Raw genomic sequence first — 22,620 nt, 5'->3', positions numbered from 1 at the left:
ACACACACACACACACGTTCATCATGATCAGCTCTGGTCTTCTCAGATCCACTCAGGTATTACATATAAGGCCTGGGACCTGACCCGTACCCGACTGACCGTATAAAATGTGGATCCAAACCCATATGGATCCAGTCTGAGGTCCTTTCGTTCGGGATGGACCCATGAAGACCTTTACCACTACAGTAGGTGTCTCCAAGACCACATTTTAATATGATGACACACAGAAAAAAACATGCAGAAAACCATGGATATAAAAGGAAGATGTGTCTACCACCACCAAGATGGTGCCCCATTCATTCTTATGAAAGTTGCTCACTGGGTGTATACACCGAAAAAGTCTCCAAGGCCTTGGAGCATACACACTAGTGTCCTTCTCCCACTGGGCCAGTTGATAGCCTTCATGGCTGAAACTTCATCTGGCCAAGGCAGCTAACTTTCCGGTTTGGTCTCTGCACACATGAATTGCAATTGCAGTTAAAATTATTTCATTTTAACAGATAATGAATGTTTCAAACATTCCAAATTTTATTGGACCCAATAAATCAAATTGTAATAGTATAAAGACTATCTTTGCACGATTGTGACACTCTTCTTGTAATGATTGTGTAAGGGAAAAGTTATTGTACGACGTGATGCTACAATACCGAGAAGGGCCACTACATCAAAATTATAGAGCTATTCCAGAGGGTTTGCTCTGAACCATATCACTGACTTCTATAACAGCCTAACTCACAAGCATTCTTGAAGGATGTAATATTAGGGAAACCTGATTTTTGAAGTCCTGGGGCTGGACTTAAGGAGTCAGTATGTGACAGATTGTTGAGAAACATCAGGAGAGTCCAAAAGTGTATGTTGTTATCTCCATTTGAAAACTTATAGCATCTTGTCCCAATCTATGACAGAATGGTTTTTGTCTTGCCTAAAAGTGTGGTTATTTGGAACAACTGTAAGCACATTTGTCCTTGGACATGGTCAGATGACACAAGCAAGGGTGTTTCAAGCATACCCCAGCCTTTAACATTTGACCCTGCAGAGACTACTCCATTTGTCATTTATTTTCTTGTTTTGTATTGTATATTTTCAGGTAGCATAGGGGCAGTAGTGGGGTGGGTGGTGGGGGGGCTCTTTAGAACTTTTGTGGTTTCATCTTTATCCTAACTCCATTTTACAGCTAGTCTCACGATTTAAACATGTAACCCTTGAGCCACAATCATACTGACCGCAAGCCTGTAGTACAGGAAAAGTTGTGTTTCTACAATTTCTTGGGGTTACGGGCAAGTTCAGTGGTGGTTCATGGATCCTAACTTTAATGCTTGGCTTCAGTAGTAGTGCGTAACTTCAGATAAAAAAAAAAACATTCCAAAGTAAAGCAGTAATACAGACTAAGTGTTTAGCAAAGCCTAATATTAAGGATATAGGCTGAGTATCTCAGATGATCCAGACCTGTAAATGTATATAAATGAATCGACACCCACAAGAGAAGCAGTTATATAACCAGACCTTTTTTGCTCCTATTGGTGACACATTTGAAAGAGGTTTATGGTATGACTTGGTTAGAGGCAGTTCCATATTCATTTGCACAATTTTGTTGCACACACTATTAAATTCAGTTGTCTAGCATATCAATTACTCAGTGATCTGCATATTCTGAGGTAAAATCAAAGTAAACCTGATGGGGGCTGACATGCACCAGTTAGATGAAGTAAAGCAATTCTCTGGTCACAGAATATCAGACATATTCACAAGATCCTGTTCACCCATTATGTGAAAACATAGGTTAAGTATTTTTTTCTTCTTTAGAACAATGAGTGCTTTTCCCATGGGAACTGGTTCTCATGTGCCACTACAGTCAAAGGACTTTCGTAGTACATCAGCACAGAAAGAGGTGGCGCCATTTTGTAGGAAGTCTTACCCACAAAATGGCAGTGTGCAACTTATTAACCCTTTAAAGACCAACCGTCTAGTCCAGCAGACCAGTTCACGGATTGAGCTCCCCAGTAACTTCACCCATACTCATGCAACATCAACAGAGTAGTACTGAAACTGCACATGGGTGCACTGAAGTCCCATTGAGGACTTCAATCATCAGCCCAGTTGCTGTCACCACCAGTAGTACTGCCTGTCGGCCACAGCACGCAGGGACAGCTGCAGCAGCACAGGAGCCGACCGCGGTCCAGTCGCCCGGATGAAGTCGTGCTACCGCCCCGCCAGGCTCTGGCAGAGACAGCCATAGACAATTTAGGGGGCGGGCTCTCTCGGATTTCTTCGCACCTTGTCATTGGCTGTAATCATACAGTTGTATAACGTACGTACAATTTCGGGCACATTGTCTGAAAATGCGCAAATAAAGAAAATGGAGGCGGATCTGGCTCCAGCGCTGCTATCTGGAGCACAAGGAGCTGTGTAGTCTACGTCGTGCGGGAAAAACACTTTGTCTTTTTGACTGTACGACTCACAGTCCAGAAAGGAAAAAAAAAAGGGTCTCCAGTCCTGACTCTTGTTTCCCAGGGAAGACGGAAGCCATCTACAAGGACAGTGGCTTTCTCCGTGTACTGGTGAAGAAAAGACGACATGTGATGTCTTCTAACCGAGTGTGTGAAGTGATTATTACAACACGGACGATGTAGCCGATGAGCCACAAAGGAAACCCGGCGGTGAAGCACACAGGAGCCACACGGAGCACCGATCTGGTAAGGAGTCCTACTAAAGAGCAGCTGCGGAGGAGCCATTAGCTGCTGGTCCAGGGCTAGCTTGCATTGTGCTAGTCACTGAGGTAACGTTAGCCAGCTACCTAGCTGTTAGCTTCATACAGAGCATCAAACAACGCCAGTGCAGCATTATTTAACACGTGACGAGAGTTACTAACGATAACCGGTGCTGTGTGTGTGTGTGTGTGTGTGTGTGTTTTTTTTTGTCGAGCTCGTTGCCTTTTGTCTGCTGTCCTCCGTCCAGGCAGGTTACAAGTACAGCATCTTACAACACACAGCCTCCAGGTGTTCATGTAAAGAGTACAGCATGGGATGGTTTGAAGTGCTCACTTCTGTCCAAATGATCACTGAGACCGACAGAGAAACTTTATATGAGAAAGTTTTGCTGATGTTGTTGTCATGCATCTGCTGGTAATTATGTCTAAGTAGGCTTGAGGTAGCTCTGTTGATGTGTTGCTCCATTGCTTTAGTTGTTTATAATATGCACAGTAAGCCCTAAAACAAGTTAACAAAGTAGTCACCCATGATTTAATTAAATCCAACTATTTGCTCCTACAATCTCAGTTCCATTATCTTGGATGATGCATCTCTGTTATCAACCCACTGGAATAATAGTTTCTCCAACCTTAACCAGTATGTCCATCTTTGACAAAGAGGTCTGTATTCCAGGTAGGGAAGTATCCCCTTCACTCACCTGGTAGAGCGCATACTACATGAGCCGAGTTCGAATCCAGTCCCATCACTTTGCTGCATGTCATCCCCTCTCTTTAATAAAGCGAAAAGCAAGAGATTTACTGACAAATATACTCCCAGGCCACCTTTTTAGGTACACCTGTACAGTGCTTCTACTATTACTGTATATATCTAATATGCTTTGTAAATGGATTAATACAATGCATTCTAGTCGCACTGCAACTTACAACCTCAGTAATAACATATAGTTCAATTATTACATATGTTATAGTCCCATGTTTTTAATCATCTATTAAAAAAATTGTAGTATATAGTAGTATAGTAGTAGTATAAGTTAGGCCAACCTCTTAGTAGTACGTTTGTAATACGTTTTTTTTTTCTAACTATCAAATAAAACCCCATAACAAGTAAGTAAAGTTGTGGGGTGCATCGGTAGCTCACCTGGTAGAGTGTGCGCCCCATGTACTAAGGCTGAGTGCTTACCTTGCTGCATGTCATCCCCTCTCTCTCTCTCCACTTCCCTGTCTCTCTTCAGCTGCTCTTATCTAATAAATAAAATCCCATCTTTTAAAAAATTGGGATTTTGCACCTGTCCTTTTGGTATTCGCTATAATGCTCACCATTTAGGAAGAAATTGATTAACTTTGTTGATCAGGGCAAATTCTTTTTAGTAGGTAATGTATGTGTGGTCTGATTTGCCTGGCTTTGGCAAATGTCAGGTTAGGTTACATTGGCTGTGTTGTCCTTGGTTTATTTTGAATTGTGTCCACTTAGGGAGGTTGTTTTTTAGCTATTTTGCTCCTTGCAGAGACAAGACACCTGCACAACTGTCACATGGGTACACGGTCAGTGTAAAGGCTTTGTTATTGCATTTGTTTTTGATAGACACAAGAGAAAAGTAGTATGTCACTGTAGCTGTTTCCCACCCCTGTGTGTTTATATCAGCAATATTGTTTCTGTTGCTGGTCATTGCTGATTTTCACTGCTAGGTATTGTGACACTTTTAGAGAGACCTTGTTTCTGGGCGGGTAGAGCCTAATTGCCGATATTATTATGTCTCATCTTGGTGTTTGTAGTGTTTCTACATTACTGTTGTCAGTGATTAAGATATTTTAATACACTGCATTTTCGTAGCTGTGGCCTCTGTTGAGTCAATTCTATTGAACAGTTGTGCAAAAAGCACTATGAAGTTTTTTGTTCATATGCAGTATTAATGGATGTTAATTGGTTTGATTCAGTCCTCCCCCTTATACATATTCTGCGGCCCGTTAAAAAAATAAATAAATAAATAAATGAAAATTCTGAATGTGTCATAAAAACCAGCAAGGAGACTGAGCATTTAGTTAGTTTATTTCAACACAGAGTTATAATAGTCCTGTTTGGAGCTGCTGTAAGTCAGCTGGCCTCTGTTGGCCTGCTCCCAGTTGTGAGGCCAGTTCCAGCAGCATTCCCCGCTGGGTTTCTCCCTGTTCCTACACTAGTATAACTACCCCTGCCCTTAGAGTTCCCTCAATAGTGTACTAATAGGACTGCTAACAAGCTAACTAGCTAGTTGCAGCAGCTAGTACAGTTGGCATATGCAACAGCGCACTGGTAAGTGACTCCCTGTGCTACTAGAAAAACGGTCTGTGTTGCAACAATCCCTCTGATACTTTTGTCCCAGTGCGAGGCGCGGCTCCCAAACGAAGTTTTTCTGCGACTATCCGACTAATGAAAAGTGAATACTAAGGATTAAGACAACTATTAAGAGGCAGCCCTATAAATTTTATCTGTATCGACTGGAATATGTAATCAACACAATAATCAAAGCGGTATGTATAAATTCATGCAAAAATTCCCAGAAAAGGAGGGGCGTGTAATGGGATCAAAGTAAAGACACACCAGAGTTAGGTCAGTTACTCCCGAGACCAGCTCCGTTTACTGCGTTTGAATATTATCTGTATTGCATTGAACTCTATTTGGCTCAAGGAGGATTAAGGAATGTGTGAGAGGGCCTGAAGACATCTGGCCCAGCTGAAGGTTTTCTCCCTCAGTAGCATGTCACAGTTGAACAGCAACAAACAAGGGCATAGAGAAGGACACAGTAATCTTCTGTGTCTACCTAGGAGATTGCCTTGGTAAGGAATCGTATATATTTGCAAGACAGTATAGCTTTTAATGCTTTTCTGTCCTTGTCGCTCTGTGTTGTGTGGTACACCATGTAAACCGTATGTTACACACCAGCAACACCAGCGAGCACAAGCGTCGCCTGTCAGTCAGCATATACAGTGAGGCTGACAGCTGTTTTTGTAATGTATCCTGGGATAGTGGCTGGTGGCTGCAGACAGACGCCATTAACCAGTGTTGTACATTAATAAAATATAATAATTAGTTTATCCATAGTATTTCTGGTGACAGCTAGCAAGATCAGCAACATCTAACCGACAAGTCGACTAATCACGCACGTCCCTTCTTTTATTGCCCATAGCACGCTGGATGCAGATGGTGGTCTCTGAAAAGACTAACTTTGGAAGGCACCCTCTTGATTTGTCTCAGGGCTCTGTTGCATTGAGCCCTGATAACAACCATATGAACAACCAGATATGCAACTCAACATATATGACACATTTGTAAGTTTCATGTTGCACTGGCACCATGTGTTTGGTTCGGGAAAAAAATGAATGGTTCCATTTTGCATTTGTTCATTCCAACACACGTTCCACATCAAGCCTACTGAATCCAAGCATGAATCCAAAGTAGTGAAAGCTTTGTATGCAATTGAGGAGGGGGAAAGTTCTCCACTGGAGAGAAACTGCTACTAAAATGTCACCTTCCTGCACACACCCTATGTAAACCAGTAAAATGGCATAATTCACAACACCCTTCATGCTTCTGCATAATGGTAATTTGCCTTGATGTAAGCTGTGGGCAGTTGTTTGTCATCAGACATTTTGTGTACTTGTGCTTGGTTATGTTATGGAGCTAGCAAGGATGACCTAGAGATGGACATGGTTTCTCACAGTACAGGTGTCAAAAAAGTAGGATGAGGGGGGGCACCTTGATAGCTCACCTGGTAGAGCTGGTGCCCAATGTACCAAGTCCTTGCTGCAGTGGCCATGGGTTTGACCTACGGCCCTTTGCTGCGTGTCACTCCCTCTCTCTCTCCCCCTTTCCTTTTCCAGTCTACAGCTGTCACTATTGATTATAAGGCAAAAAAAATCTCAATTTTCACCTATTCTTTGTATCATTTAAAATATACATTCGAACTACTAACCCCCAAATTCCACCATACACGCCATGGTTGCCAGAGTTGATCGCTCTGTTCTAGGCAATGCTCTAAACTCCACCAGAATTCCCAGAAGTGGCTCTCCACTCTGCTCTGCGGGGAATACACAGCTGGTCTATTTTTGACGGTAGCCACGAGCCACTTGCATCAAGCAGCACAGAGCAGATCACACTAGCAGGAAGTCATATATATGTATGTATGTATGTATATATATATATATATATATATATATTACACTGGCACCAGGGCAGAAGTCAATGAGTCAGAGGCATGTTAGAGGAGATTTTAAGCAGGGAAATGGACCATCTTGTATCCCTTTTTTAATGTGATGGCAGGCAACGCACTATAAAGACACTCCACTCCTGAAACGCTCTCAGTGGGATTTGACACGCGGATCACAGAACTAAAGCCGGATGCAGACAGAATGTTATAAAAGAATGGTTACAGTCGCCTAAAATGGACAAACCAAACACTGGCTCCAGATAAGAGTGGTCACGCTTTTCACGGCCACTAGTTTAGGGGACAGTGAAGCAAGGAAGTTGCTATTCTAGACACTGGACCCTTTTTTAAAAATCACATTCTAATTCACTGACAAATTGCTGGTGAAGCCAGTATTGTTCGTTTGGTCTGATAGAAACATGTCAAACTAGGGGTAGGAATGTCTCATAGACATAAAACTTGGGTGGCGTAAGTACTTATAAAATGGTAAATGCTTGTGTGCTGAAGGAGTCTGCCAACACTCCCAGGTGGCTTGGTGTGCAGGTACATGCCTGCTACTTCAGAGCTTACATAGTGTTTCCTCCTACTGCTTTCCTGCTGTCTCTATCACTGCAGCTATGAAAATCAATCCAGTTAAGTCTGTGTTATTCTCTCACAGTATGCTATAAAAACCACAATGAACAAAATTCTTGCAAGGAGACGCGGGGATAGAGATAAGCCAATTATAGAAACTCCTGATTACCTTCTGGTTGCTGTTCTTGAAGTAACACTTTGGATTAGGGTTGAGGATTTAAAGTATTGTCCTGCTCTAGCAAGAATTCCCTGATTCATTTCATAAGATTACTGGTGTTGCTGGTAGCTTTATGAGCAACACTGATGAGATCCCAAGCTGCTAGAACTGCACAAGTGGTATTCCATACAGAGAAACCGCCTGACAAAGATATGTTTGGAGTTCCTCCAAAGTGAGGCCACCGACTTTTCATCCAACCAGTTCACTGTAGCTGCAGGTCCTGATGTTGTGCATTATTATTATTTTGTAGGGTTTCTGAAAAAATTGGTGCCAGTCCATGTGATTTCAGTGTCTTGGACAAATTGGAGAAGTTCCTGGTTAATATCTGTTTATTGGGCTAAAAGCTACATTATGCAAGAATTGGTATTATTTGCAATCTGTTTTCGAGTGCAATTCACAAATACCCAGTTCTCATAAATATGGATGGATAGCTGTACATGTGCATTTGTTCTGATTTCATTACTTATGATCAAAATCTAGCGAGTCCGCAACTTTGCTAACGCAGCCAAAGATCAAGCAAGTGCCACAAACCAGACCACGGCAAGCCAACTAATATTACTTACTAGTGCAGCAGCAAGAAGGCCAGTTCAGCATTTGCAGCCTTTTATTTTGCGAACCTCTCATTGACGACTAAAAAGTCAGTCCTAGATCCACTGTTGTCCGGCGACCTCTTGCTCAGTCACAGCCTCCTTTTTTCCTCCGTCAATGTTGTCTTTGGTTTTATCACCTCTGCCATGAAAAGGCTGCTCTGTCTGTTTTCATCATCTGTACATCTTTTGTATTGATTACATTAATCTATTATTAGTTAGATCTTAGAGAGGATGCACCTTCCCTAATATTTCGGCCTCCAGGCCTTCATCAGAGCATGGCGGAAAATGGAAACCATGTCTTTTTATATACAGGAATTGGCAGGTGATTGGATTAAATTTTTATGTGACAATTCACTTCCTATGGTCACATATGTATTATCTACATGTTTCCATATTTTTTAACTTGTTTAAAGGAAATATTTAAAAATGGAAGTCATCATTCAGTCCAGCAGGTGTCATTTTTGAAATCCATTACATCTCTCTCTGAGAGAGTAGTTTAGGTAGGTTGCCCCCTCTGGCTAGAGGAGTTACATGCTCAAGTCCAATGAAGTGCAGAGTAGCTGGAGACCCATGGTTGGCTTCATGGTAGTGTTTGGATGTGACATAGTCCATAGTTCCCTGTGCAAATGGTTGTTTTATGTTCTGAGATCCTTTGAGTGCTCTCTTTGTTTGTCATACGCTTTTCCACAGGGACATGTAAGCATGCAGATGTACTGATGTATATGAACAGTTTATTGGGAAACTTCTTTCCAGTGTGTGGATGGGTGAAAAAATTGGCATTAGAGGTTGTTGCACTGGCTGCATTTTCCATATCTAAATCTGAACATCATTTAAATTGAGCCAAGTATAATTAGGTTCCGTAGGTAGGTGTACAAGATTGTCTCTCATTGTTGGTGCTTGTCTAAATGACAGGGGAGGGAGACCTTTAGTGATCTGACGCAGTGATGGTTCTGCATTTAGGATGTGCCAGTGCTTTTTGATCATGTCCAGGAGTTTCTGGTGACAGTGATTGAATTCATTTGTGAAGGGTATTCTTTTGGGTTTTTCAGATGTGACTTTAGGCTTGAGTAGCTTAGATCTGCCTTGTATTTGAATCGTCCCGTTCTGAACAGTTTCTTCTGAGTCATAAGAATTGTCCCTTAGGTACGTTTTGTTTCAAATGGTTTGGGGGTTACTGTTGTGGTGGTCTCCAGTGTAGTTATTAGGGCAATTGAGTACAAAATAAGGTGCGGAAATGACCAAATCTGTCATGAAACCCCCCCCCCACAAATTTCGATAGGGGTTCAGTGATTGATTGTATGCCTGAGACAATGGGCCTTTAGTGAGGTTGTTTTGCATCTTTGTGTATTTCTAGGTTCCCATACAGTATTGGACTCCTGGGTTACTTTTTTGAGAGAAAGTCCAGTTCCTCTCAAAATAGTTAATACATTTTTCTTATTGGCTTTTTGCTTGCTGGTAGTCTGCTCAGCTTTCTGTCTCCTCGGAGCAGCAGCTACCTGCTGTCACACAGAGCTCAGCGGAAAGTTGGAGAGCTGACGACAGCTGCACACGTTACAATGCTATGCATGAAAGCTTCACAAGTAACACAACTCCATATAGCTTAATGCAGTATAGCATTGATCCCAAGTTTGAACCTATCGTGACGTCACCCATTGGTTTGTAGAATACCGCTTGGAAGCCTTTTAGTTTGCTGTTTTGGACGTTGGACCATAAATCACATGAGAAGTCGGGTCATTTCTCCATTAGAGTGCATGTTATTGTTTTTTTATTGCAGCCAAAGGAACGACCCCTGCTGGTCATTATATAGAATGCAGGTTTTAAGACACTTCCGTGTCACTTTACAGACCCAGAAACTCTATCATACCAGTGTGGTATTAGTTTAGCATCAAAACAGCACTGATGTTGTACAATTGGTGTCTTTTGGATGAGAAAACGAAATCCAAAACTTGTGTTCTATTTTTTGAAAATGAGCAAACGCAGCAAAGCGAAAGTAATAGCCGAGAAGAGACACGAAGATGCGATAGTTGGGATTATTTTAAAATTAAAAATTAAGGACAACATTGTGGTGGTGTGTACAAATTGCAAATGGAGCTGGCGTACCATAGCTGAAGTAATCTTATTTATTTATAATTGGCCACTTCTTGACGAAACGGTTACTAACGTTTGCATAATATGCGTATAAAAAAAATGTCAATTTTTCTTAAAAAAGGAAACAAATTGGTTGGCTATTAATTAAGTGATCTGTTCTGTATTTTCTTATTGTATAGTTATACCGATGCGCCCTTTAATTAAGCAAACCATGTTTTATCCCGATACTCAACTTAATCGAGAAATATTCAATATAATACTCCAATTACCAAATATTTCGAATAGCTCCCAGCCTATTTGTTAGTTACCTTCTAGACTGAGAACCATTTTTATCTACAGATACCAGGGTTCACACACCCGTGGATCCGCCAAGTGGAACGCGCCATGTTTCTACAGTAGCCCAGAAGGACAAACCAAATACCTGGCTCTAGAATGGGGCCATTCGCATTTTCACACATTTACACGGCCACCACCGTTTATCCATCCATGGCTTAGATTGCACCTAAAATCCTAACATACTTGGAATGGTTGGTCTGTTGGTAGATTGTCAAGATATGTAAGATCAACTAGCCACGTAAGACTGTGGCACAGAGAACGGCACTTCTACCATTTCACAGGCACCAACCTTGAATTTTCTGTCTTGTCTGGGAGTAGCCACTGATTCGCAGATTTTTATCTTGCAAAGTCAAAGCTGCAATAACAGGTAAGTATGAGCATTTCTTTCCTTTTTACAGGCAGCCAGGTTTGATGTCTTACAAGATTTAGATGCCAGCAGACATTTTACCAGGTACAAATGTTTTTTCAAGTTTGATGTGTGATGTTTTCTTTGAGCTTGTCCCTTACGTATTATTTCAGTCAATCTCCGGAGAGAGAAGAAAATGAAGTGCTGGCAAACAGGAACACCCCTTTCTCACATTCATTTTGAATGGGTAGTGCGTTTAGGCTGCGGCAGTGTGGACTGCAGGGGAGTCCGGGAAAAAATGTAGCAACATGCTAATCAACTTTTGGACAAAAGCAAGTTGATGTCATGCTGTGGTGGCTAATCCGTTGATCAGACCAGTCAAACTGCTCCACAGTTGGACTGAAATGTCACTGAAACAGCACTTCCAGACTGGCCCCATTCAAACGAATGAGGGAGATGCATTTTTTTCATAGAGAACAGAAGTTGGTCTTTGCCTGAGTCATTTACACTGCCTCATTCAACAATAAAATAGATCTGGGATCAAAAGCTACCTACTATATACCCAGTTAACGTCTGCAGTTCTACTCCCATGCTGAAAACAGTCTGGGCTAATCCCTCCCCAACCCTACCCAAGTGTTTGCTGAACTGCAGCCACAGAAGCTGCAGTTCTTCTTGTCTCCTGATATATTTGCTGATTCAGGACCTTCACACGCCAGCTAATCCTGAAAGGCCATCAGGCTCCTTCACTGCTGGTGTCCACCAAATGTGAAATACAGATGTGACAGACACTGATGTCTTTCTGGTCGCAACTTTAAGAAGTCATATCCACATTGTAGGCTTTGAACATGGCCTATTTGGATTAAGCATCCCCGTCTCCCTGGAATTTTGAAAATGTTCTTCAGGTTCTCAATCTTCCTAATTAACCCTCACAAGTCATTTTGGTTTTTCCAGGTTTGTCTGGTAGTCTTTGCTGCCACCTGATCCAACTCACCACCCAGTGGTGATCAGTTGTCTCTGCTCAATTCTTCACCAGAGTTTCCTCAGTGTATGGCCCCAGATTTAATGAAACAACAACAAAGTTTATGATGATCTTTTGTCTAAGTGTTCTTGTACCAAGTACCCTTTTGAAATACTGTGCTCAAACAGGTGTTTTGGGCAGTGCATTACTAGCACAGAAATCCATTAACAAAGCACCACTCTAGTCCAGATCAGGCAGGCCATTCCTTCCAATTACCCACACTCAAGTTTCTCTGTTGTTGCCCATATAAGCATTCAAGTCTTACAACTATCTCTCCTGAACCCCAACACCAAGGAGGCCATCAACTCTAGGCACCTCTTTGGTGCAAGGGTCAGTCAGAGCCTGCTTACTGCTGACATGCATTCAGAGAACTCCAACCCTATGTCAAGAAAGTTGAGATCCCTGATCCGCTAAAACCACTTTGAAAAGCAAAGGGCTTTCCATCGTCTGGCCCTACAGTGGAAAACAAGGGACTTTCCATCGAGTAATGAAGAAAGATAACAACGGAACATTAGAGACTCTCTGTTTATTGCTCCACCTTTTACACAAGCTCTGGCTCCTTCCCTTACATTTCACACATGAGAAATTTGTTCCAGTAGCTTGATGCCAGTGCACCCAGCTTTCAACCATAGTCCACTACTTGGCTGACAGTGCACCTAACCCATGTGCCATTGTTCATGCCTCTATTCTTGGTTCTTGGTTGATTCTCAAAAATTCCCTCTGTAAATTCTTCTCAGTCATTTTTTTAGTGGGTTTTTTAATGTTTCAATAATATTAATGCTGTTTTTTTGTTTTTTTTTTTGTTTTTTTTAGGTTTCCATTCAGATGTAACCCACATCATCCTGGATAATCCTGGTCCCTTTATGTCCAAGAAAAGGTCAGATTTTCCTTTTTTAATTATTGTGTACAGTTTTGTTTTATAATATTGTAATTTGTCTTGTATAATTCTATGCTTCTTTGTGTTTTCAGGATTGGGTAAAATAAGCCCCAGCTTCCAGTCCCTGCAGAGAATGGCTCATGAGTGGGATTCATACTTCCATAACATTTCATCTCTATCATCGGATTCAAGCACTTTGAGAAAGACATCAGAATCAGAGGGTCTTCCCCAGCACATAGAGAACCTCATTGGAAACCATGACTTCTCTGGCACAGTGGCTTCACATGAAACACCTGCAACAAACTCAGACTCAAACTTCAACACAAACTTTTACTCCAATCCCAGTACTGGAATTTCCAGATCAGACTGTGTTTATCAACAATACTACAAGGAAATGACATGGCAAGCTGATGGAGAACAAATGGAAAAAGATTACTTGCCAGATTTTGCCACAGATGGATTATCAACACCAACATCTTTTTCTTCTACATCTTTTGCAGCAGATTTACAAGGACTTAAGCAAGACTGTGGAATGCTAGCTACATCATTTCTTGAGGACTATTCAGATGTCAGTAGCTGCTCAGATGCAGATGTGGCTGAAACAAGATCCTCTTGTAAATTTATGGCAAGTAATTCGGTTCCAAAACCTAAAACTGATATTTCTGTAAAACATAACTCATCGGACTGGCTTTTCACTCATACTGATAATGTGACATTTCCTACTGAGAGTCTATGCCCTAATATGTCAGACACTAATGTAATTTTTTCAAGTCCATCAGATGTGAAGGCAGGAGAAAACACTGTTGAACATACACAATGCAAGATGGAAAGTCCAGTAAACACTGTCAAATCTTGTGCTGGACACAATCAGACCTCTACTACATCGAACATGATGATGACTACAGGGAGTGTGACTGTAAAGGATATAAATTATCATAATTGTCAAGATCAGAAAGAAAAGGAGGATGTGGAAAAAGACCTCACTCAAGAAAATCATTCAAACATTTCGATAGGGACCCATGAAAACCTTACTGGTGATGGAATAGAGAAGTACCAGGATGGCAAGAAGGACAAGCAGATCACTGCAACTGCACCTAATATCATGAATACAATTGACAATGAGCAAGATTACTTGGATGAAAAACTCCTAAGAAAGGAAATGGAGGAATCATTCAACCAAGAAAATAAGGGATTTGATTATTCCAACCCCACAGATGGTCACGATAGAAATATGAGAGAGGATGAGCAGGACAAAAGTAACGGCTTAAAAGAGGAAATAAAGGAATCGGGTTCATCAGAAAATGAGGTTTTGGATGAGCAGAAATCCACAAATCCCAAATCCATTGAGGGTCAAGATGAAAATATGGAGACTGACTTTCGGGAGAAAGATATTCCGTCAAATGTCTCTCAATCTTCAGATGAAAAGGTGTCCGATTGTAAAGATACTTCTCACGAACTGAGGGGATTCACAAGTACCTTGAAAAGCAATGCCAGTAACAAGAATGAGCGAGGTGTTGCAAGAAACCCAGAATCCTGCTTAGATCCAAATGGCTCCAACACGGATGTAAACCCCTGTATCGAAAAAGAATGTGCAGCAGAGAAGACAAATACTACTTCTTCCTCAGGTACAGATTGTAATGGTTCTGGTGTCACCAGTGACAGTTCATCTATTGATAGTGACAAGAACAAGCAAGGTATTGCTGGTCATATAGAAGCATGCTTGCAGCCAAAAAGCTCAAGCACAGACATACATTCCAGTTTAGAAGAGGAAATGAGAAAAGAAGAAACCACAACCTCTTCAACAGATCCAGATTGCAGTGGACCTGCTGTGACTAGTGACAATAAACAACAAAGTGATTTTAATAGTTCAGAACAGTGCTTAAAGACAAACATCTCAAGCACTGACATAAATCCCTGTCCATCAGAGAATACAAATACAACCTCTTCTCTAGATCAGCAACAATCACTACATCAAAGTCCCATGGGCCTAGAATCAGAAAGCTTGATTGAAGATGTTGCTGAAAATGCAAGAGAGTCATTTGAAGAGCTGGATATAGCCACTGAGGAACCATCAGTGCTTAGCATGGTGTATGGTGAACCTCTATCAAGAGAAGACTCGTCATGTGACACTGATGAAACAAAACTTGACACACGTCAACATAAAGTCACTTCTTTGACCACACCTGATGGTAACACCATGAACCATTCAGAAGGACAAGCACCTAGCAACCAGCAACTAAAATCCTCTCTACAAATGAGGAAACGCCTGCAGCCTGTTGTAATATTGAAAACCTTAGAGTCAGTAAACGTAACAAGTAACTCATATCATTGCGCAGGTTGCCAACACACAGAGAACAATGTGGATCATCTAATTGAACACCACTATTGTTGCCATTCAGTACACAGTTTCCAGCATTGTAACACTTGTAATATCTACCTGTTGAGAAATGAACCAGAAGAAAAACATTTGTGTTATGGAACTAGAGAAAGCCCCGAACTTCCTTCTAATCCCAGCCAACACAAGAAAAAACATCACGGCCGCCACAAGTGCATTAGGTGTGGGCTGACATTTTCAAAAATAATTCAGTATATCAAGCATATGCGGACTCACACTGGCAAAACACCTTTTCAGTGTAAGGGATGTGGATTATATTTTGCACAGGCTGGTAGCCTGCAAAGACACAAGCGTATACCTGGTAGATGCAAGCAGTCAAAACTTCCAGTTACAAATACTGATGCTGTTATCAACAAAACTACAACACTACCAGTTAAGGACTTGGTACTGAACAAACCATATGCAAATCTACCTGAATGTTACGTAAAGCTTGTTGACATCTCCAAAACTAACCTGTGTCGTGTATGTGGTAAAACGTTCTCAACTGAAGAGAAGGCCAAAAAGCACTTCTACAACGTGCACAAGGGAAAGAGTTTGGTGGTTTTGCCCAGTCGCTGTACCACAAAACCTAATGATGAGAACAGTGAAAAAGCAAAGAATGAGATAAAAGGAAAATATAAATGTCCTCTTTGTCCACGGCTTTTCAAGTACTCATACAACAGGGCTCGACATTTGCGTGACTGTGTCAGAGATAAAGTATATGGTGGCAAGGGAAAAATTGGTGGTAAATACCGATGTCCCTTGTGTCACACTACCTTCACTATGGCATCCAACCGATACAGACATATTAAAACAGTTTGCCTCCGAGACTGTCTTAATCGGCTGGCAAAAGAGAGGGCAAACACAAGGCAAAATGTTAAACAGGACGAAACAAAGGAAATTGAACAGAAAACAGTGTCAAAGGAAAATGAACAGAGAACACAGTCAAAGGAAAATGAACAGAAAAAACAAGCACCCCCAGCTTTAAAAGCCCACAAGAATGTACCACGTTACAAGTGCAATCTTTGTCCAGCAGTTTTTTGTCATGCTTCTGGAAAGTACAGACACATGAAGAAACATGAGTTGTTTAAACTCACTGGCAAAATGTTCAGGTACAGGAATTCCGTTTTCTCTACACTGTGTAAACCAGCAACTTTAGGTAATATAAAAGAAGAGAGTAAGGGTGGCTTAAAATCAATTGAAGCAAATCTTTCTCTAAGCTGTCATTTTTGTGGAAAATGTTTTGGCACGTCACAGTCACTGAAGAAACATGAGCGCAATCACAGAGGCGAAAGACCATACCGCTGTCTGGAATGTGGAAAACGATTCAAGAAACGTGCCTATCTGATTGGACATAAAATTGTTCACCAGAAGAGGATACAGTGCACTGTCTGCAGAAAAATTCTTCCAACTATTGGGGAGCTAATCCAGCACACAAGCTCGCATCTTAAAAAGGGAAAGCTTCAATGCCCAGACTGCCATCTGCAGTTCCAGTATCCTGCACATCTCCTCAGGCATCTAGACAGCCACAAAAATAGAGAAAACAAGGCATCTCAGCTTGAAGAGAGACCACAATTAAAACCACAGCAGTCCTTGGAAACTGTAAAAGAGCAGAGTGGACCAAAGCAGCTACAGTGTTCCTTATGCAAAGAGGTGTTTGATGATGCCCAAGTACTAAGAAAACATTGTCTTACACACATATCTGGGTCCTCGTCAAACCAGTGTCCATTTTGCAAACACAATTTCACTACTCGCCGCTATTTGCTGCGCCACATGATCAAACATACTGGAGCCAAACCCTTTTCCTGTAATGACTGTGGAAAACAGTTTTACCGTGACTTGTACCTTAAACTTCACAGTGAGAAGTGTTTACCTGCTCAAACCAGACGCCTTGTCGCAATGGAGTCCAACATGAAGACAAAGGGTTCACATCATTGTTCCTATTGTCCACGGGTGTTTTCGAAGAAAAACCGCCTGAAAAGTCATCACCGTGGTCACAACACAAACTCTCTGCTTCTATGCTCCAGATGTAGACAGTACTTTGGATTTAGAAAATTAAACCAACATCAAAGGAACTGTGTGGGGACAGAGCTCAACACTGGCTTATCATCTCCTAATGGCAATTTCAGTAAAAGTGCTTCTCAGACAAGTGATAAAAAGGCTTTACAGTCCAAGATGCTTCAGTTTAAATGTACTCACTGTACACAGAGGTTCAGGTACAAATCATTACTCTTGAGACATCTTGTTTCACATACTGGTGTGCAACCCTATGCATGTGTTCACTGTGGCCACAGATATCGAACCCAGACAATGTGTTTGCAGCACGAAGTTTTCTGTGATGGCGATTACAAAGAGGGCCAAGCAAAACTCAAAAGTGGTGCGGCAAAAAAATTGTCAAACATACCTGCTCTCAGAGAGGCAGGACAAAAGCCCCAAGCAGAAGGTGAAGCTGAATACAAGTGCAAATTCTGCACCAAGACTTTCATGAAATCACGAAACCTGAGACGTCACATCTTGACACATAATGAAGTGAAGCCTTATCGCTGCAAAGCTTGTGACAGCTGCTTTTCAAGGTATGATCATCTAAAAGTACACCAGAATCGTTGTAAAGGGAAAAGATCAAGATTGGAAGTCTGTATTCCCAAAATCAGTTTAGATGATGTTGGCAAGGGTTGGCAAAATAGGTTTGGCATAGGGCCTGCTGAAAAACAGGAGACATTTGAGTGTGAACTCTGTGTAAGGAGCTTCTCAACTCAATCTAAACTTTCTCGACATAACACTATGTTCCATGTTGCAAAATTATTCAAGTGCACACGCTGTGGCGCATCATTTGCTCATGAAAAATCTATGAAAAAGCATAGGAAGATGAGAAAGTGCAGAAAGGTATCCAAAGAAACAAATGCTTCTCTACCACTGGAAACTAATCCACCAGCAGAAAATGTGACCACAGCCCTTGATGGGGTGAGAAGCCGAGTTATTCAGAGGATCCAGCCTCATTTCAACAAAAAGTACAAATACGTATGTAATTATTGTCCCCGTGCTTTTGGAAACAGTTGGCAATTAGGCGTGCACACCCGCCTGCACACAGGAGAGAGGCCATATGCCTGTGATTTTTGTGGTCAGGGATTTATTAGGAAGGATTATCTACAGCGTCATTTCCAGAAATGCACCGAGAAAGTGCTCTGTGACAAATGTGGAGGATTTTTCCCAAAAGTCAAGCTTGAAAATCACAAAAAATGTTGCACTTCAGCACCAAGCTTATCGAAGTCAGCAGTTTGCCAAAGCCAACAGTCGATTTCTCAGAGCCCACCAAAAGGGTTTTCTTGTGCATACTGTAGTTCCCGGTTTTTGCTATTTTCACAGCTCCAAGAGCATTTTTTAGATGCACACAAGATGGAAACAATGGCCCCACCAGTGTCAACTGCTCCCCTACAACACCATCTGTCAAATATACCAAGCATCAAAGAAGAGCCTTTGGATGAGAGTTGTGACGAACGGCTTAGTGATGGTGCTAGTTTAATCTGTAAACTAGATACAGCTCTTGATGGGGAGGTCCCCAAACCATTGTCTTGCCCGGAGTGCAATATGTCCTTTTCAAATAAAGCTGGACTAACTGGTCATCTGCGTGTACACACAATGGTGCATCCTTTTTACTGTAAAACATGCAAGAGAGGCTTCTGGAATAAAAGTCTTCTCCGCAATCACAACAGGAAATGCAGATATGGACATATTTCACGGAGGAAAACAACCCAGGAGTTGGAAGTCCCTTTGAAAGCAGAGCTTGATTTTGCACTGAATGACTCTGTTCTGGTGTTCAAAGAAGGCTCCAAAACAACTGGCACTGGGGTTTTGCAGACCAACTTCTCATGTAAAGAGGACTTTATGGATGAATCTCCACAAAATTCAGAAGCAAATGAGGTGCAAGGCAACTCAAGCAAAGAGAAGAAAGCTGTGCAGTACCAGTGTTCAGAATGTGACCAGAGCTTTACAGATGGCTTAATGCTCATTAGTCATCTTGAAGACCATGGACGACAGGAACAAGAGAAAAAGCGCAATACATGTAGTAAGTGTGGGCGGGTATGTACTAGTCCAGGAAATCTTGAAAAACACATGAAGATTCATGGAGTCAATAAGAAATACTCTTGCCCTGACTGCGACAAGACGGTTGACACCTTATCTGATTTGGAAATCCACAGAACATGTCATGACTCCAATAGACCTTGTGCTTGCAAACTGTGTAATCAGAGGTTTTGGACAAGAGCATCTTTATGTAATCATTACAGTCAAGATCATCCAGATGATGTATATAATTGCCGTTTCTGTAACAAGACCTATGCAGCTAAAAAATCGCTGGCAAGACACTATAGGAAATGGCATCAAAAAGAGCTGAAGGATCGTGAAAGTACTGTACAGGAAAAGAGCAGCACTGAACAACAATCCTCTGGTCTGGTCAGTACGACTGGTGAAAGTGATGCAGATGAAAATAATGGCACTGAGGACAGCGACTCAGACTCTGCACCATACTTCCCGTGCCATGTGTGTGGCAAGACGTTTCCAACATCAGAAAGTCTTGAGGATCATCAGCGGTGTCACCTGGGTGAAAAACCGCATGAATGTGCAGAATGTGGTAGATGTTTTTTCCAGGCATCCCAGTTGCAGCAGCATCAACGAATGCACAAGTCTGAATTTCAGTGTCAGGCATGCGGCAGGGGTTTTGTCTCTCTCTTTGCACTGCGCAAACATAAGCATACTCATGGAAAGAGCCGTCCTCACCGTTGTCCCAAGTGTGACTTCAGTTTCACAGGGCCCTCACAGTTGGCAGAACACATGTCCACCCACCGCGAAGAAAACTTCCCATGTGACATATGCAATCTAGTGTTTCCTTCCAAGAGCAGTAGAGCTGAACATCGGAAAAGACACTCTAAATCAGGTCACCCACCTTCAGTTTCATGGAAAGAACAAGAAAAGTCTGCTTCACTTTCTGAAAGCTCATCAGTATTTAACAAAGAACTTAAATATCGCTGTGGTGTTTGCAGTGAGCGTTTCAGAGACCCAGAAGAGCTCTCTGAGCACGGTTGCATGGCAGCCAAAGAGCGACCATACTCCTGTTCAGAATGCGATAAACATTTTCTGCATGCATCTCACCTAAAAAAGCACAGGAACACCCATCAACTATCATGGTCTAATAATGAATATCCATGTAATCTCTGCAACAATAGCTTTTCCTCAGCTCAGCACTTCATCAACCATCTCAAGAGCCATGTTGATACAGGAATTAAACGTAAGACTGAAGGTAAAGACGGAGGTCCTTCACATGCTTTCATATGTCCAGTTTGCCATCAGTGCTTTGCCAGTGCCGGCGAATTGATTGGTCATTTCCCCGCGCATCTTGACAGATCATCTGGATGCAAAATTTGTACAGAACACGAGTGTCTTCACCTGACATCAACTACTGAATTTGAATGCACAAAGTGTGGCCAGAGCTTTTTGGGAAAGGATGCGTTCTGTCAGCACCACTGTTCCCACCAACAGCACACAGTAACTGAGAACGAGTACTCAAATCCATCAGCCCCTCCAACTTATCATCAAGCAGTAGGAGAGGAGGAGGAGGTTGATGTTACCGGAGAGGACTTGTACAATTGCCCTGTTTGCTCAATGCAGTTCTCTTCTAAAAGTGTTCTTTTGGAACATCAAAATAAACATCTCCCAAATGACAAGCCATTCAAATGTGGGATTTGTGGAAAAACATTTGCCGTGAAGCGGTACCTTAGAGAGCATGAGCGAAGGCATCGTCAAAGATATGCTGCTCAAACCACTGCCCAATTGACAGGAAACAAGCTCAGATGTACCCAGTGTCAGACCGAATTCAATACGGCACAAGATCTGTCGTTGCATATGAGATTGCATGCAGAGAAAGAAGTTGGAGATTACCGCTGTGACATGTGCTACAAGTCATTCAGCCAGTGGTCTCTCCTTAAGCAGCACCAAGAGAGTCATGTTGGCCAAGTTGTATATGAATGCAATGAATGCGACAAAGCCTTTGCTTTTCCTCACCTACTGGAGGAACATCAACAGACTCACGTTGGGTCCTCTCAGTAATGGTTGTTACCTACCATCTACCTTCTTTTCTTGAAATCCCTTTCATGCCTTACATCTGACTTTGTATGGGACTTATCTTTATTCAACAGCAAAGTCTTTCAATTTGAGAGCATGACGTCATGATTTCACATTCAGATTTTGTAATGCTTTCCCTCAAAGCCCTGCCTTCACACTCAAAAAGACTCCTTGCACTTTGATTTGCTCTGCCTCTGCTCTAACAGTATGCTTGCACTCAGATGTATTGTAACTTGCAAAGATATCCTGCACTCTATCTTCAACCCTTCTCCTCACACTTAGGCAGCTTCTGTGCAGTTGTGAAGCAGAATTCCAGGTGTAGTGTTGACCAATGAATCGATCCCTGCCTCATTGTAGGTGCGGTCACTCTTTAGTCTGCAAATATGATTCACTAATTTTATAGAATTAATAGCACAATTACAATAAAAAAAACTTTGGCGGTCCATAAGTCATGCTCTCGTTTTGGAAGACTGCACTCTTGAATGAGGATAAGAGAAAAGCCCCATTAGTGTACCTCCACTATTTGTTTTTTTTTAGCTGTTGATGGATGCTTGCAAAGCTCTTGGCTCATGTCAGTATGATAGGGCATCCTCCTGAGTTTCTATTTACATTGTATATTTTTCTGGTTCTGAAATTGGAATTTGTATACCCTAGATTAGCCACATAGTTACTTGACAGTGTTTGTAAATCTATGACAAAATTGTGTAAAGCTGTTTAATATTCTGGTTGATGAATATAGACAAAACATGATGGCATAAGATTCATGAAATGTCTTGGATAATGGCTGACATTTTTGATCGAACATCGTCATGTTTGACACTTATTTTGAAACCGTTTATAGTCAGTTTTGTTATAATATGTAAAATAGATTCAAAATGGTCATTTTAATCGATTGGATTTTTTTATGACTGTTCATGTACTATAGATCATTTTGTAATTTTCCGTTTTCACATTTCCCTGTGTTTGTCATGGGTTGCATTTTTGATATTGATAAGCATCTTGTACAGACTCAAAATGTTCTAATTGAATATTCTTTTCTCAATCCAAGGATGTTACTTTCTTAAGAAATTTAAGTTGATGCATTCAATTAAGGAGTAAAGTCAACTAGAAAATCTACATGTGTTTGTATTTATTTGTATTTAGGGGGAGGCTAACAGAAAGGAAGCTAAAAATATTAGTAAATGTTGTTAATTTAAAGG

General features: G+C 41.5%; 1 protein-coding gene across 1 annotated transcript; it reads left to right on the top strand.

The window, feature by feature from the left end:
* The first annotated feature begins 1,840 nt into the window (after positions 1 to 1,840).
* znf1035 (zinc finger protein 1035) lies at positions 1,841 to 22,534 on the top strand. Its single transcript, XM_035671747.1, has 4 exons — positions 1,841 to 2,693; positions 11,091 to 11,143; positions 12,870 to 12,933; positions 13,026 to 22,534. The coding sequence occupies exon 4, from the start codon at positions 13,067 to 13,069 to the stop codon at positions 21,404 to 21,406; it is 8,340 nt and encodes a 2,779-aa protein (XP_035527640.1). The 5' UTR covers positions 1,841 to 2,693; positions 11,091 to 11,143; positions 12,870 to 12,933; positions 13,026 to 13,066; the 3' UTR covers positions 21,407 to 22,534.
* The last annotated feature ends 86 nt before the right edge of the window (positions 22,535 to 22,620 follow it).

Source organism: Morone saxatilis, unplaced genomic scaffold (assembly GCF_004916995.1).
Source record: "Morone saxatilis isolate NCDOM2014 unplaced genomic scaffold, NCSU_SB_2.0 Contig24, whole genome shotgun sequence".
NCBI lineage: Eukaryota > Metazoa > Chordata > Actinopteri > Moronidae > Morone > Morone saxatilis.
Note: the sequence above shows the minus strand (reverse complement) of the source record. Positions and strands in the feature narration are given on the sequence as shown.

Excerpts from the sequence above, each read along its gene's own strand:
- znf1035 (XM_035671747.1), top strand. The coding sequence starts at position 13,067 with ATGGCTCATGAGTGGGATTCATACTTCCATAACATTTCATCTCTATCA.